At 47.9% G+C, this 17,927-nt stretch overlaps 1 protein-coding gene across 2 annotated transcripts in view; it reads left to right on the plus strand.

The window, feature by feature from the left end:
* TRAM2 (translocation associated membrane protein 2) overlaps positions 1-17,927 on the plus strand; it is a 69,384-nt gene that overhangs the window by 21,053 nt on the left and 30,404 nt on the right. For both annotated transcript variants that reach the window (XM_005896846.2, XM_070361286.1), the window contains exon 2: positions 14,880-14,943. In XM_005896846.2, the coding sequence (XP_005896908.2) occupies positions 14,880-14,943 (64 nt within the window). The remainder of the gene's footprint in view (positions 1-14,879; positions 14,944-17,927) is intronic.

Consider the following 17,927-nt stretch of genomic DNA (forward strand, 5'->3'; position numbering starts at 1 on the left):
CATGGATGAATTCAGTAGGCAAAAAGTCGACTTTGGAGCCGGGTTGCTTTTAGAATGAATGAATGAATGCTAGAATGAATGAATGAATACTTGAATGAATGAATGCAAACTTTAAGGGGTCTGAGGGCCAGATTTCCCTTCCTTTTCTTGTTTTAGACTAGCTTGTTTGAAACACATGGGATTCAGCTGATCTGAATCGGCCCACATAGTAGATGCCCCCCAAAGTTGCCCAGTGCAGTAGATGCCCCCAAAGTTGCCCCACACAGATGCCCTCCAAAGCTGCCCCACACAGTAGATGCCCCCAAAATTGCCTGACACAGTAGATACCCCTCAAAGCCGCCCCACACAGTTAGATGCCCCCAAAGTTGCCCACACAGTAGATCCCCCCAAAGTTGTCCCACACAGTAGATCCCCCCAAAGCCACCCCACACAGTAGATCCACCTCCCCGCCCTGCCCCACCAAAGCCCCCCTGGTGCACTGAGCTGGCTGGCTCCATCTGGGTCCTCCCGCACTGTCTCAGCACAGTTATGTCTCTTCTCACCCTCGCCCCTCCCCTCTACTTATCCACAATCTGTACATCTTTCTGGCCAAGCTCACCCCCTCCCAGGAGTCTTCCCCAAGGAGATCCATACGCTCCAAGCCCAGAGCACTTGCTGATATTTATGGAGTCGCTCCTTTGTACCAAGGACCCTCAGGGTGCAAAGATGAATAAAGCCACAGTCTCTGCCCCAGATAGAAGGACCCCCACTTGTCCTTTGTCTCGTCATGTCCTGATTCACGGCATCTTTTCTTGTTGTCTCACAAATAACTCTTCGCGCACGACAGAGTCTCCATCATTAGTTTTCAGGCTCATTGTTCAGGGGTGCATGTGGCTAAGAGTCTACACATCATAGTCTCATGGATCTGGGGTTCCAGTCCCACTTCTGGGGCTTACTAGTCGTGTGCCTCTGGGCAACCCTCCTAAGCTTTTTGAGCCTCACTTGTTCTGTATAATAGGGCTTGTGGGAGGATTAAATGAGATAATTTCTGTTAAGTGTTTACAGCGATTCCTGGCACATGGTAGGAACATAGTAAGTAATAGTAGAGGCAGTGTTCATAGCAGTAGGAGTTTCTACAACAGAAGGTTAAATGGGGTGATCCTGTTTGCTGTTTCCCACGGGGCCCAGCATTTAATGAGATCTCACACATTCATTGTTGTTCCTTACAGGCTGTTGAGGGTTACGTGAGGTAATCATGTAAAACGCCTCAACCGGGCACAGCTGGCAGTAAGTGTTCAGTAAAGCGCGGTCAGTTTTACCACTGCTGAAATTAAGGATTTGCACTGGATTGACAGGCTGTAGCTTCTGGTTTTGGTCTGAGCCTTTGAGGGGAGGAAGTGGGTCTTAGAAATTTTTGTGTCTCCAGTAGCATCGTGCCTTGCACAGAGCATGCCCTCAGTAAACATTTTGTGATTGATAGGTTGATTTTATATTTTTAAAAGTTTTACATGTTCTTTAACTTTTCAGATTTTTCAGTTCTAAGCAGAGGTATGTTTCTGGGGAGTGAGAGTGTCTTTCTTACCAGCCTGTTTTACATGCATGCGCACACACATACGCACTTCTCTTGCTTTCCTTGACCCAGCTGTTAGAAAACTTGGTGTGGCCACTATAAGATCCAGGAGAAGGCCCCAGAATCCCTCCTGTGGCTGTAGTGGAGAAGGCGGACCCCGGCCTCAGCCAGACCTTATACAACTGCGTGTTCTGATTCCGAGCCCCATCACTCCGACCAGAGACAGTGAAGGCTGCTGGAATGATGGGAAGTCGGAGGCCTCCTGGTGGTCCTCTGGCCAGCACCCTAACAATTCCCCCGGAACCGGCAGAACAGCTGTCCTCCTGTGAGTCCATCCAGGCGGCCCTGCCTCTCCCTCTCGGGCCACGACTGAAGGTGAACTGATGGCCTCGGAGAGTGGCCGCTCAGTGCTGGGCCAGAGGAAGCGACAGACAGGCCAGAAGCTTTCCCAGCCCTGTTGAGCGTGATGCTGTTGTTATAATTTTGGTTTTGCTCCCCCACCACATCCTCCCCAGTCCTCTTGACTTCCTGTTTCCCCCTCGAATTACATCAGTTCAAGGCATACGGAATGAGCATCTTCTCGGATCTGAACAAGTGTCAGAACTTCAGAGGCATCAGCAACCTTGTGGAGCTGCCCACGGCCGGTGCTCCCTCAGCCACCCCTCTTCTGTGGTCCTGGATCTCATTTCCTCAAGAGATCCCCCCTGAGTAGATGTATTCCTTCCAGCCCCCCGTTTTCTGCACATCCAGTCACTTCACCTCCCGTAGACTTTCTCCTCACCACGCGGAGGTTTGAGAACTCTTCCATCCCTCCCTGACCTCCTGGCCACCGAGGTCCAGACCTGTCTCCCCTTCTCTCTACGTTTCACGCTCATCTCATGTGCCAGCTTCTGCCACCTCCTTTTCTGCAACATTTCACTCAGCAAATAATGACTTTATGACCTTCCCGTCCCCAAATTGGATAGACTCTTCATCCACTCATTCATTCAGCAAATATTTGTTGGGGTCCCAGTGTGTACTGAGCTCTGTTCCAGCTGCTCTGGATCCATCAGAAGAAAAAAAGTTAAGACCACTGCCCCCTGCAGCAAGACCCTGGAGCCCAGACTCCTCCTGATGCCCTCTCCCCTGGCTGCTGTTCCTTCTGCCTCTCTTGTGGGTCCTTCTCAGCCCCCTCCCTTTCCCTCCCCACCCCGGCCCTGGACCACAGCTGTCTTCTCTCTCAGTTGATGATCCCACCACCCTCCCAGCATTCCTCATTGCCATTCTAACCCCAAGCATATCTTACTGAAGTTATATGTTTCACCGTCCATCTCCTGAACCAGATGGGAACATCGCTGTTGGATACTCCATCTGAATTCACTGTGCCATCAAATCTTCTGAAAACGACCCACGCTGCCTGTGTCTGTGGCCATCACCTTCGTCCAGGTCTGCATTATCCTTCCTTCCAAACTGGTTTCCTGCCCCCCAGGCTTTCCCAGCCCTCTCCTCTGCGCCCTGAGCAGGTATGCTCTCAGCAGTGGAGACCTCAGTGTGTTCTCCCCTGCTTAAAGCCTCCCACAGGGAGCAAAAAGTCCAGTTTTTATACCCACCATAGAGGGTCCTTCATGGGACTTGGTTCTTGCCAGCCTTCCAGCTTCATCACTTTCCACACACAGGCCATTCATTTCCCCAGAGTCATATTTCTCTGGTGTCTCTGAGAGCGTGCAGCCTGCTTCCTGCCTGCCTTTGGCCTGTCCATCCCTTCAGTTCTTCACGGCAGGCAGAGCCCCCCTCTAGTCTCCAGAACTGCTGTGTGTACCCTCTGATAATGACGAGGTTGTGTTGTAAGCTTTTCCACGTTTATCTGGCTTTAACTGGCTGGGCTCCAGGTTTGGGAAGTGCCTTTCCCGCCTGGGACGGTGTTTGGGGTGGGGGTATTCTTGTGTCTGGGAGTTGAGGGGGCAAAGTTTAGGTGGGGTGGGGTACCTGTGGTGTCCTGGGATCCAGGAGGGGGCCTGATTCCTTTGTAGGCACTAAGAAGTCACAGAAGTCTGTGGAGTGGGCCTGTGGTGTTCTCAGGAAGGCTGATCTTGGTCTTTCCCAGTGCAGTCTGGGAAGAGGGTGAGACCGCACTCAGGCTAGCTCCTTGACCTGCCCTCTGCAGGCCATGGCCTGGGCTCCTGCCTTAGAGGGGGCAGAGCAGTGGCTGAAGCACTGTCCCCCTTGAGGCCTTGGCAGGGAAGCCCCCCCCACCTTTGTGTGTGCCTGTCTGTCTGCATCCTCCCCTCCTCCACCTTTGCTGTGTGGTTGATTGCTCTACGTGGGGTTCATCCGTGCTTCTCAGCCAAAGCTTAAGGTCACTGGTGTCCCCAGCGGTTCCTGTTCCTTCTTATGTCCCTCTGAAATAGAGTTGCCCAGTTTCGCCCCTGGCCCTTGCTCCAAGGCCTGGATTCACCAGCAGGTGGTCGGGGGTTTACACACTGGATGTTGGACGAAGGTGCCTGCCGCCACCTGTCTGCCTCTGAGGACCCGCCCTGAGTTCAGCCTCGGTCCAGCCTTTCCCTCTGAGGTGTGGTTTTCTTCCTGGGCCGCCTTCACCTGTGTGAGGTCACAGGCAGCCTCCTGGATTGCTGAGAGACTGTGAAGGAAGCTGGCCTCCCCAGCAGAGAAAAAGCACCACACATTTTTAGATCTCATTTAAAATACTGCTTTGAATTAGTAAAGTGAGATTTTGCACTAACATGCATTGCTTTATCTGAGTGTGTGTGTGTGTGAGAGAGAGAGAGTATCTTGGCATATAGCTTGTAACCTAGATATTAGTGTTTGCCTGGGCTCTGTTTATTCGGTTTAGGGCTACGGAGGGACTCTTGTGGCAGTGTGGGTAGTGTCTACCTCAAGTGGTGCCTTGGGGGTTAGAATTGTGTATTCCGTCTGTCTGTAGCACATTTTTCTGGGAACTCTTGCATTTCATGTTATTTTCCTTCTCCACTTTGAAGACGATTTGGAACATCCCCCTGTGAATATTATTTGCAGACACACAAGGGATGTTTGAGTGCCTGGTGTTTTTCATTCACCTTGATAGCCTTGATTTAATTCACCTGAACCAAGTCATCATCCATGAAGTTCTCTCAGATGCCCTCCTGCGGGTGGTCTTCGGCAGGCCTTCCTGGACTCGTGCTGGGTAGGCTGGGGGCCGCCCAGAGCAGGGTATAGTGCATGCGCAGGGAGCGTGGGAAAGAGCGGAGGTTCAGAGGTGCGATGCTCAGGCCTCGAGTGTGGAGGGTAAGGTGCTGCCTGCAGTTAGGTGGCACCCTAGGGCACCCGCCGAACCCGCCCTTCACCCCTCACGTGTGTGTGCAGAGACCAGGACGACAGACAACGCACATCCACAATTGCAGAGGAACGGCTGATTGTAAGAGCTCACTGATTTGCCTTTTTGCCCTCGTTCGCTCAGTTCGCGTGTGGGCGGAGGTGGACAGCCTGAGTCAGGGCCTCTCTTCTCGGCTTGACTGGAGCCCAAGAGGAATCTGAGGGTTCCCACGGGAATCAGGCCTGGTCTGCAGCCCCGGAGAAGCTTCATCGCTCTCCCCAGTTCCCTTCTCTAGCAAGCTCCGCTCCCCACGCCAGGCTCTCCCCACGCCTGGCTGATGTTTTAAGTAGGAAACTTTCCAGACGGTGGAAAATCATTTAAAAGAGTGGCCTTCGACTCTGATCTACCCCGCTCTTTCCTTCCTTCATTGTAAACAAGCAAATGAAGGCAGATCCACCTGGGCCCCGCCTGGTTCCTCCCCACCCCGCCCCCCAATAATCCTTCCACTTCCTCCAAACAGGAGGAAATGCCACGAGCTCCTTGGGTCTGATTCTCGCTGGAGCCACTGGTGATGATGGCCAGTGAGTAGTGACTGGCTGCCGCAGACACACGTGGCTTCAGAATTGCCCCCTCCCTGTGTGTCCCGCCTTATGGAGCTAAAGCTTCTCTAGAAACTGCAGCTCTGTGGACGTTGTGATATATTGGTGCCACAGTTCCTTTTCTGCAATCAAGTCTAAGATGTTACTTAATCTGAACTCTCCCCAAAAAATCACTTGGAGCCTAAAATTCTACACTCCACAACCCTTTCTTTTTTCTGTGTTGATTTTTATTTTAAAGAGATACTGCATCTGAACAAGTAGCTTTTGCTCATAAAAATTATTTGTTCTCACTCATGTATGTGCTCTGGGAATATCCGCAGAGAATCTGAACTCTGCCATGTCCTGCAAGAGAAGCGCATTTTAAGAACATTGACATGCTAGAAAGGTATTCTGTGTACACACTTCCTTATTTTGTTATTTTTGAATTTTGAATGACTAAGTGCTGCTTTGAGCGTCCTGGGTGGCTCAGAGGTAAAGAATCCTCCTGCCAGTGTAGGAGACTCAGGGTCAGACCCTTGGTTGGAAAGATCCCCTGGAGAAGGAAATGGCAACCCAATCCTGTATCCTTGCCTGGAGAATCCCATGGACAGAGGAACCTGGTGGGCTACAGTCCACTGGGTCCCAAAAGAGTTGGACACAACTGAGTGACTAAACAAGAACAACAAGGCTCTTCTTTATTTTTATATAGTTTTTAGCTTCTGTGAGGAATGGTTTCTGAGTATGCTGACCCACCCAAATAAGGGGAGAGCTGCTGAGGATGAAGGGGAGGTGAAGTATGTAATCAACTAAGAGTATTTAAAATATTGGCTCAGGGATCTTTGTGGGAGGGAGCAGATGAGAGTGTGTATGTATTAAGGCCTCCAGAGAAGAAATATACACGGGATGTAGGTATTTATCTAAGGCTGTCTATAAGGCACATAATGGGTCGAATTCCTTCTGTATAAGCATAGGTTGCATAAACATGCAGTCTTAAGGTTATCAGTTAGTTGTGGCTGTAAAGGAAGTGCAAAGAACTAACTTTAGACCACCTCCTGTGTTTTAGTACTGGATTAACCTCAAATTCAGTTTTCATATGTATCTTTTTTTTTTTTTCTGTTTTTGAATAGCTCATCTTGGGAATTCCCTTGCTGTCCTGTGGTTAGAACTCCGTTCTTTCACTGCCAAGGGCCAGGGTTCAATCACTGGTCAGAGAAGTAAGATCCTGCAAGCCGCTCAGCATGGCCAAAAAAATTAAAAGCTCAACTTCAAAATTTTAGTAACTGTTTAAGTGGCCCTTTCTAAATTCCTCTTGATCCCAATATAATATAGTTTAGACCTTGGAATCAATGAATGTTCTAAAGCCCCTGCTATCATTGTATCATGGTTGCTCTGATGATGGGTTTTTCTCATAAATGTACAGTGTCATTTTTTTTCATTTGATATAGGACTGTGATCATGACTTAACAGAGAGTCTTTTCAGCACAATGAACACAGGCTTGTAGAGAATCTGTAGTGTGTGTTTGAGTAGTTTTGCCTTGTTCTTACATCAAGGTGGTTTTTCAGGTGAGAAAACGAAATCTCCAGGTGTTTATAAAAGCCACACAGAAGGTACCATCAACAACCTGCCCCTGACTGCAGGCACTTGGCCCTCCCTGCCAGCCCCTGCTCATCCAGATGGAAACTTTCAGAAAGCAAGTGTGAAAAGCATCTTTGTCTCAGCTGTATCTGCCTTTTATTGAGTGGCAGAGGGGCTTCGAACCTCCTGCACCGAGTCCCAGCCATATTACGGTGCATGTAGGTGACCAGCCGGAGAAGGCGATGGCACCCCACTCCAGTACTCTTGCCTGGAAAATCCCAGGGACGGAGGAGCCTGGTAGGCTGCAGTCCATGGGGTCGCTGAGGGTCGGACACGACTGAGTGACGTCATTTTCACTTCTCATTTTCATACATTGGAGAAGGAAATGGCAACCCACTCCAGTGTTCTTGCCTGGAGAATCCCAGGGATGGGGGAGCCTGGTGGGCTGCCATCTATGGGGTCACACAGAGTCGGACACGACTGAAGTGACTTAGCAGCAGCAGGTGACCAGCTGGACTCAATGAAGCCAACACTCCAGAAGAGAAAGGCTAAAAGACTCATTAAAAACACTCACCAGTTGAGCATGACTTATTTACTTTTTCTTACAGTTTAAAACTGAAGTATATTTGATGTACAATATCATATAACTTATAGGTGTACAATATACTGCTACACAGTTTTAAATGTTACAGTTATTATAAAATATTGGCTATATCCCCCATGCTGTACACTGTATACCTGTAGCTTATTTTATACATAACTGTACCTCTTAATCCCCTACTCCTATATTGCCCCTCCACCCACCTATTGGTAACCACTAGTTTGTTCTCTGTATCTGTGAGGGGTGTGAGTTTTAAATGTTTTTCTGACTGAAATTTTTCTGTGCACCACCTGGGCAGGAAGATGCAAGAGCAGTTTTGGGAAATTCTAAGTGGAGATCGTGTGGCTTCGGAGAGCAGGCTGGGGCACGAGACGGGGACAGGTCACTTGGCTCACTTGTGCTCCTGAGGAGCTGGGTGTGAGCACCCCTCCCCAGAGGTTCCAGGTCGGCTGCATGGACTGCGGTTCAGCCCCTGGGTGGGTGAGCTTCGTTTGGAGCAGGACCCCTCCCATCTCCTGTCCTTGGTGGTGAGTCCTGCAGTGCAGCCCATTCAAGGACCAGTGTGTGGATATGGCCACGAAATAATAAACCAAACCGAAGGTCAAATACTGCTTACCAGGAAAGCCAGGAGACTACCTTCGTTGCATCTCTCCTCTTATCTCTGCTGTCCAGACATCAGCTTGAAGTGAAGGAGAGCAGACTGGGGCATTGGCAAGCCCAGGTGTACGTGGTACATGGGCCTGGCAGGTTGACCCAAGAGGCCTTGTTTTCTTGCTGTTGGTTACAGGTGATACCTGGGCCTCGTCTTCTCACGATGCAGATGCAGTAGTGGATTTTACACTCTCAGCAAGCTGTCAGCACGAAGCTGTTTTTTAAATGTGTGTGTGTGTGGCTTGCTGGGTGTCTCACTGTGCAGGATTTTCTCTGGTTGTGGTCCTCTGGCTTCTCATTGCAGAGGCTTCTCCTGTGGTGGAGTGCGGGCTCTAGACTTCAGTAGTTGGGCTCCAGGCTCTAGAGCGCAGGATCAGTAGTTGTGCATGGGGTGAGTTGCTCGGAAGCATGTGGGATCTTCCCGGACCAGGGATCAAACCTGTGTCTTCTGCATTGGCAGGTGGATTCTTTAACTGAGCCACCAAGGTAGGCCAAGGCTATGTTTTTAGCATTGATGGTAAGTGGAACCAGGAAATAACTTTTTGGAGCTGAAGGTGGAGAGAGGACCTTTAAGGACATGCATTCTGATACCTAATCCTTTCTATGCTTATCTGTAAAATGGGAATATTATGAGTATCTGCCTCACAGGGTGGTTGTGAGAATTACAGGAAATAATTTCTGTGAAGCCCTTAGAACCATGCATTGCACTGAGTAAGCCCTAACATTCACCACCATTGTTGTTCATGGATGGAAAAACTGGGGTCCAGAGAGGTGAAATGCCTTGCCTGAGGTCGGTCACCCACACCCACAGCAGGACTGGGACTGGAGTCCGTCTATTACGCTTTGCTGGAGGCAGCTCTTTTACTGGCATCCTTGGTCTCAGTTGCAACTGAGAGCTCAGATTCATGTGTCCCTAATAGAACACGGCATGTGCAACAGTTTTGGTTCTGTTACGGCTACACAAGCACGCTCAGTGTCACTGCCTTTGTGCTTGATGCCCTGTTTGAGTTAAAAGTTCAGTGAAGCTTCGTGTGTGTGTGTGGTGGCCCCTCCTACATAATTTAGTATTCTTCTTTACATTAGCATATTAGCACGTTTGCACTTTCACCCACTGAGCCTGGCATTTAAAATGCTATTAAGCTCGATAATGTTTCCTATAAACAACCTTAAAAGGATGGGAAATAAATGGAATGACATTTTTAGTAGGTTCCTGTTTCTTAGCCCTCTGTGTTAACGAACCCAGCCAGTGCTGGCAGAGGGGTGTTTCTTGGCCGTTTCATCCTTGGTCTGAAGTTGGGAGAAGTTTGGAGTGAAGCTTTGGGGTGCCAGAAGACCTCAGAATTTTCTTGTGCTGGGAAAGTAGAGCTGCCTTTTTTGTGTGCTGGAAAAGTAGAGTTGCTTTTGGAGGGGCCGTGTTTTTTGTTTTCTTAATTAAGGGATGTGATCAGTCTAGGAGCTGATGGTCCTCCTCCTCCTCCCTTCCGACGACTTTGAGAAAGCTTAAGGCCAAATTTCTGGGGGCCTTAAGCCAGTGAGACTTTCTGAAGTGAGTTTTTGTGGATCAGCCTCATCACTACTCCTCCTCTTTTGCCTTCAATATATATTTTTTGGTCATCCTCTCCTATTTTATATCATCATTCTATTTTATGTGTCATGTTGTATGTCTTGCCTTTTCTGCTTGTAAACTTGTGAGGTCTTGGTGGACGGGGACCTCTCTGTGTCTCAGGTGTAGTCTCTTTGTCGTCAAAGCAGAGAAAACACGTTATCTTGCTGAGGCGTGTAACGTGGAGGCAAGCTTGGCTGCTGCAGACAAGGATGCATGGCTTGAAATGGTTTCTGCTGTTATGACCAGGGGCGTAGGGATGGAAAAATACAGGAATCTCGATTTTTTTGCCTTAAGCAGAGTCCCAGATCCTTTCCTCTTAGAATCATGTTTAGAAAGCATCTGTTAAGCTTTTGTCTGTGGTTACTAAACGCTATAGCTTCTTGCAGTATTTGCTCATCAAGTAGGCATTTATGAGAGAGCTACTACATACCCAGCACTGGGAAGGACCCCAGGGAGAGAGGGGACATGCGCAGGGGATGAGGGCAGAGCACAAGCTGAGAGTCAAGTGACAAAGCAGCAGCGCCTCCCCTGCTTAATCAGGCCTGCGCTTAACAAGCGCCTGCCCAGTGCAGGCCGTGTCTAGGCACTGTTGCAGCAGTAGATTGAAGATAATCAAAGACCCCTCCTTTCATAGAATTGATATCCCAGTGAGGAGAGAGTTTAAAAACAAGGAAAGATAAGCCCTGTAAAGCCGGCTGCTTATCAAGGATGATGTTTATGGTGCGTAAATTACACCCCAATAAAAGTTAAAAAGGAGAAAAGCTTTCGGGTTCACCCCAGAACAGAACTCTTGGCACCTCTCACGTGTGCACTGCTGCTGTGTGCTGACGTGTACCTGTGATCCCCAGCACCCCATCTCCAGGCGACTTTGCGGTGTCTGTGGACATGTGCAGGGCAGTGGGGTGTATGGCTCACTCGACAAGCACGTTCCGGATGGAGGGGAACCAGCTGACGCTCTGCCTTCCTGATCCAGCTCCTGCCATGAGCAAGTGGCCTTCTTGCTGTCTGATTAGTGCCACGGTCTTGCATCTTCATGCCTTTTGTTTGTGACTTAGCTGCTTACAGGGGCCCTCACATGGGGTGCCGGGGTGCCGTCTGGGGATCTTGAGCATGGAGAGGCCAGGATGGGCCTGGTGGAGAATGTACATGTGTTAGAGAAGCTTCCTCAGGCTCAAGCCACAAGCTCAGGGTTCACGTTTCAACAGTGTGTGTTCCATGCAGCGTCTCTCAAAGGGAACATGTGTAAACCAAGGTTACATATTGATCAGTTGATGGAAATGTGCTCAGAGTCCTGTAGGAGTCTGATCCCCTCCCTGTCCCCTAGGAGCAGTGAGTGGTCCACTGTTGCTGGGATCACAGTGATTTTGCAGAACAGCAGCAGTAACAAGAATTGACTGGGTATGCAGGGCTAGGTCAAGGGCATTGGTACAGCCCATATACCAGATTGCTGTCATCCCTAAAGCGAAGTGGGATTATCCTTCCACCAGTTAGAGGCTAATGCTCTGGGTGTTAACTCCTGTGTCAATAGCTGTTTCCCTTAATTCCGGGTACAGTGTCTTGTGTAGGACAGCATTCCTTCACATACCATTTTTGTGGATGTGTGTATTGGGGCTAATTGAGACAGAAACACAGCTTTTTCTTTAACGTATAGTTGATTACGATATGGCATTTCAGGTGTACAGCCAAATGATTCAGTTATATATATTTATTCTTTTTTCAGATTTTCCATTATAGGTTATTCTTTTTCATATTTTTCCATCGTGGTTTATCACAGGATATTGAATGTAGTTCCCGGTGCTGTGCAGTAGGTGCTTGTTGTTTATCTGTCTTCTATACTGCCGTTTGTAAGCGCTAATACCGTACTCCTAATTTATCCCCCACCCCCAGCTTTCCCCTTTGGTAACCATAAGTTTGTTTTCTATGTCTAAACGCACAGCTTTCTAATTTCTTTAAAATAGACTTTCTGCCTGTTATACTTTGTGCTTTTAACCAATTAAAGAAGCCAGCGGCATGCTTCGTTCTACCTTGTCCCTATGTTTTCTACTTGTATATCCCTGTTGATTTGTTTGTGCCCTTTATTGTCATTTTCTAAAATTTTTTTTCAATGAAAAGAAAAAAAAATGTCTGTCTGTATACACTTCCACAGAGAGACCATTTTATTTGGGCAAACTTTTCAGCATAAAACTTTAGGGGTAACCCCAAATAGTAATGAAAAGGCCTAGTCTTTATAGGAAGTTTTTATTATATAGCCACTTATCTCTGTGTTCCCATCAGTAAAGGAAAAGTCAAGCTACACATTCTATGTCGCCATACTTTGAATACTTTCATGTATGCTGGATGTTTTTGTGCCTTGGTCTGTACATTCCTGCGACAACCATTTGATTAACCGAGCTAAGAAAGTGACTTAAACAGTACTTAATAAGTTCTTTTACTAAGTGAAGTAAGTCAAGGAGATAGACGAATACCATGTAATTCTGGTATATGTGAATATATTGCCTATATGTGAAATCTAAAATATACAAACAAATTTGTTTACAAAACAGACAGACATGGAACACAAATTTATGGTTACCAAAGGGAAAAGGCTAGGGGGCAGGGAGGGATACATTAAGAGTTTGGGATTAGCAGATGCAAACTACTATATACCAAATAAATAGCAAGGTCCTACAGTTTAGCACAGGGAACTGTATTCAATATCCTGTCATAAACATAGTGGAAAATATGAAAAAATATATGTGTTATAACTGAATCTGGTGCCCTAGTGCTGTACACCAGAAACTAACGCTACATTGTAAATCAACTATACTTGAATTAAAAAAAAAATTGGAAAAAAAAAGTTGTAGCTCTTTTACAATTTCTTCACTCTTTAATCCCTTCTGTCAAGTGGTATAAACACAGACAAAGTTATGATGTCAGAGTAAAATGAAATTAATTCCAAGTGGATAGATGCGTAGGAAAGCTCTCAGAAAACTGACCCCACACAACTGGGGAGAGAGGAAAAACCAAGAATGTAGAGGGAATATTCAGCTCTTAGTTTACATTTCTGAATTGTTTCAGTTTTTAAAGTATGTGTGTTTCTCTCGAAGTTAAAAATTGACTTAAAACATAACTTGATTATATGAAATGAATTCTATGGAGGACATAGAAACTGGCCAGAGAGACGTGCTTTGCGAGGCTGGGGAGGGTGGATCTCCCATGAGGGGCTCCCAGGCCAGGCTGCACCTGGCCTGCTTTGGGGAGACTGGTGGGTTGCTGACACCCCCGAGGGGTAGGGTTAATTGAGGGTGGTCCAGGAATCGAGATTTTAGAAGCTCCCCCAGAGGTTCGAACATGCAGCCTGGGTTGGATCTCAATGCTGTACTCATGAGACTCTGATATATCTTAGGATGGACTCTGACCCAACTTTAAGGGACCGCCTGGGGGTTCCTATGGTTGATGTGAGTCTCTGCTTCAGGGCAGAGCTTCAGGAACCCCAGCAGGAGAGTCTGGCAGGCACATGGCACTGACCAGGTTTTCCTCCATCCCGCCCAAGATTCAGAGCCGGGAGAAAGTGTCTGATGGGCTGGGGAGAGCTTCTGCCCCCTCCATCCTTCCAGGAGGACGGGGGTCACCAGACCACCGTCACCACAACTCAGGTGGGGAGAGGTATCTCTTCAGGAAATGTTGGTGCCATTGGGCAGGGGCCAGGGGGTTCTGGTCAGCCAGAACTACACAGAGGTCCACTTCAGCCTGCCAGCTTAAAAGGCGAGTGTGTTTCTTGGGTGACACTGGAGGAGACTGTGCCCTAAGAAGTAGGCAGCGTTTGGTAGGGTGTCCTTCAGCCATCTCCCTGCTGTTTCTGCCACAGAAACCCATGTTCCCTCACACCCACGGGGCACCCTTCACATCTTTCTGTTTAGAGGCAAACCAGTAACTCTGCTGATGAAGTGTCCCCAGGGGCCTGCCAGGAAAGGCCTGGTGTCTGGCCACCTCACACCTGGCCTCTGCACCTGCTCCAGAAACATCAGCACATCAGAAACATCTGGGGAGCCTTAAACGACGCTGACAGCTGGGCCATCGCTGCCCCACACCGCACCCCACCCCCCCAGACCAGCTGGGGCACCGCAAATACCCTGCCTTTTACAGACACAGGAAGTGAGACTCCCAAGTGTCCGATGGGCTGAGGAGAGCGTCTGCCCCCTCCATCCTTCCAGGAGGACGGGGGTCAAGGTGGGCAAATGCAGAGGCAACGTCTGAGCCCAGGCAGTCGGTTCTAGAGTCCAAACGTCAAATCCCCTTATCTTACAGTCTCTCCCCTGCAGGCTGAACCACGAGAGGACTGAATTGGCTGTTAATAACCCAGGTGACAGCCACGGTTTTATCACAGCACCACTGAGAGTTGAAAGGCAGCTTTCGAAATAAACAGACCAACAGTATGGGGTGTTGTGCCCTGCCACCCCCCGAGTAGAGAAGATGTGAAATTAGCAGCTGGAGTTCTCTGTTTCTGAGGCTCAGGTTTAGATTTGGGGGGCTGCTGCCCACTGTGCAGTTAATCAGCGTGCTGGGGAACCTCAGCTAGGTCCTGAGTTCTGGAAAACTCTGGAAGGCTGTGACCTTATCTTCTATTAGTTCCTGTCTTCACTGGTGCTGGGTACTTAGAACTACCTTGATAAACACTTGAGTGAATGAATGAATGATGCACAGACAAATGTGTATCCTTTGCCTTTGAGCTCTCTGCCGGTGGGTGGAGCACACCTTGTCGCATTCTGTCTGCAGCGAGCACCAGTCTAGATACCATCCAGGACTTGGGGTGGTTTCGTTTGTTTTCAGTACAGATATTGGGAGGGATGCCATTAAAGAAAATAGGGAAGAAAAACAAACGTTGCTAACTCAGCTCCAGGTGAAACCCTTCATTGGAGAGGCCTGTGGGTCTGAGAATGTGAAAGGCATGGACTCCAGGGCTGGTCGCAGGCTTTGCTGGTTGGTTTTTGTTTTTTTTTTTTAAATGTGGCCAAGAAGCTAACTTGGAACTTTTCCCTCTGTTTCACAGGTCACCGCCAAGACTGCCTTCCTATTTATCTTACCTCAGTACAATGTTAGCATGCCTACAGCAGGTAAGGAAAGTACTGGTCTCTATCTTTCTCGGGCCCTGTTAACCCCAAAGTTCTTGGAAAACTTCCTTTTCCTGTGCCATGTATGATCATTTTGGATATCTAGACTCAGCATCCCACTTCCTGTTGCTGAAAAGGTGTCGGCCACATGCAGTGCTCAGCCAGGGGCTCTGCAAGCTTGGGGTTCTGAGGTCCACCTCCAGGAACTGGGTGGGCATCTCTGGGGCCCTCCTGGTGAATAAAGGGGGACACGTTGTTCCCTGAATCTAGTCCTCCCTCCTCATCCTGCAGTGAGGTGGTGAGTTGTCTGGACATGGAGGGAAGATTCCTTTCTTGGCCTGGCTCCACCAGAGGCTACCTGAAGGGCTTTGGGGGCAAAACTCTTAAACCGTGGCCTCTGCAGGACATGGCTGTCATCTCTCCCAGACTCGCCTGCCCCTGCAGTCCCTGTAGCTAGGCTCTAGGGGAAGTCACACCCTGGGGACGGCTTACTCAGCCCTTCATCTAGAATCAGAGCTGGTTGGAGAGGGAGAAAACACCATACTCATGACGGAAGAGACAGGAAATGGCACGGCCAGGTTGTCCCAAGGCACATGCCAGCCTGGTGGGCTCACGGACCATCTTGCTCCTTGCCATGTGGTCCAGGGTCAAATTCGGCCTTATGTACCTATGTCTCTTGAAAATCGTAAGAACTAGGACAACTCTGGACCCAGCTATACTTATGATTTATGCATTTAACATTTTAAAAAGTATTTTGGTTTTTTAAAAAATTGGGATAAAAATACACATGTCATTTACCATCTTAGTTATTTTAAAGTGTACCAGTTCAGTGGTATGAAGTTCCTTCACCACCATCCATCCATCTCTAGGACTGTTTCATCTTGCAAAACGGAGCTCTGTAGCTCTTAAGTGACTCACCATTCTCCCCTGCCCCACCCCTGCCCCCTACCACTCTACTTTCTGTCGCTATAAATTTGACTCTTCTAGGGCCTCCTATAAGTAGAGTCGTATAGTATTTTTTTGTGTGTGATTGGTTACAATTTAGTTTTAAATGGTTTCCAAAGTACATTTATGACTCTCACAGGAAACTTATAAAATACAGGTAAACATAAGATAAAAATCATACATGACTACCACCCAAAGACTACAGTTAACATTTTGTAATCTTGATTCATATAACCCACTTTTCTGCTGTTAGCATATGATGAACCTTTTCCCTAGTCATTCATTATTCTTCCATTCAATTAGGCGTTTGCAAAAACCAAAGAAAAGTTATTAATAAGGATTACCACAGTTATGTATTCAGTCATACATTGTTGGATATTTAAGTTCCCAGTTCTTATAGTGCTACAGTAAACATTCTTGTGACTTCCTGCATTCATGATTTTTTTTTTTTTTTTGGATAAATTCCTATAATTGGAATTTCTGGGTCAAGTAGTATGTACATTATAAAGGTTTTATATATGTATTGCCCAAATACCCTCAGGCATCTAATTCTTATGACCCATAAATCATGTTTTTTATAGATAGCATCAAATGCTTTTTTTTTTTTTTTTTTTTGAGAGTCACTCAGTTGTGTCTGACTCTTTGTGACCCCATGGACTGTATAGAATTCCAGGCCAGAATATTGGAGTGGGTAGCCTTTCCCTTCTCTAGGGGATCTTCCCAACCCAGGTCTCCCACACTGCAGACGGATTCTTTACCAGCTGAGCTACAAGGGAAGTCCGAGAATACTGGAATGGGTAGCCTATCCCTTCTCCAGCGGATCTTCCTGACCCAGGAATCAAACCAGGGTCTCCTTGATTGCAGGCGGATTCTTTACCAACTGAGCTTTGAGGGAAGCCCACATGCATAGGCTTTTTAAAAACGTCAGAATGCCAGTTTATTAATTTGTAAAGAGATACCCAGGGGCTTCCCTGCTCATGCAGTGGTAAAGAATCCGTCTGTAATGCAGGAGACACAGGTTCAATCCTTGGTTCAAGAAGATCCCCTGGGGAGGGAAATGGCAACCCACTCCAGTATTCTTGCCTGGAAAATTCCACGGACAGAGGAGCTTGGTGGACTACAGTCCATGGGGTTACAACGAGTCCAGCACGACTTAGCAACTAAACAACAACAGTTGGACACGACCTAGCAACTAAGCCAAAGAGATACAGCAAAGAGATATGCACCTGTCAGAGGTGGTGCCTGGACTTTCTTTACATTTCTGCCCAAAATCGACTTAGAGGGGCTGCCTGCCAGATCCTAGCCCAGCCTTGCTTTGTTCATTACTGGGAGAACGTACCGTCCTGGGGACCACAGTGGCTGAAGCACATATGAGTGGGACGTGGCTTTATTGTAGGAAGGGCCTGTTTGTAAAGCCCGATCATGACCAGGGGATTGATTGTTTTAGTCTGAAACTTTGAAATTAGGCGACAAGTGATATCCTAGAAGCGTCCCTCTTCACAGCAAGGGTAACAAGCGAGGCTTCCTGCTCCAGGGCCAGACCCAGAGCTCCTGAGCAGGAGGCGCTTCCTATCCTGCCCTCATTTGTTTGTTTTAACTAATTAGTTAATTGATTAATCCAGACAAATATTTGTGTGCCTGCCGTGTGCCAGGCCCGGACTGTAGAGCAATTCATGAAACACGTCTGATCTCTGACTCATGGAACTTAACCGTTTATTAGGGAGGGAATAGATACTACACAGCAAACAATAAACAATTACAGCTGTGATATGGGTGTCGAAAGGAGCATACAGGTTGTGCGATAAGGAAACATCAAAGGGTGATTGCCAGATGTTTCTGGGAAACTGCTGTTTGAACTTCTGGGAAACAGCTGATGTGAAGGGGTTGGGGAGGGGGGTATGTGCAGAAGAAGGAACATTCCAGACACGGATTGGCATGCACAAAGCCCCCAGGTGAGGCACATACACCTCGGCATGTTCTAGTAACTGAACCAAGGCCAGTGTGTCTGGAGCCAGTGAAGTTTGGCATTTTTCTCAGGTGGG

This window comes from Bos mutus, chromosome 23 (assembly GCF_027580195.1).
Source record: "Bos mutus isolate GX-2022 chromosome 23, NWIPB_WYAK_1.1, whole genome shotgun sequence".
NCBI lineage: Eukaryota > Metazoa > Chordata > Mammalia > Artiodactyla > Bovidae > Bos > Bos mutus.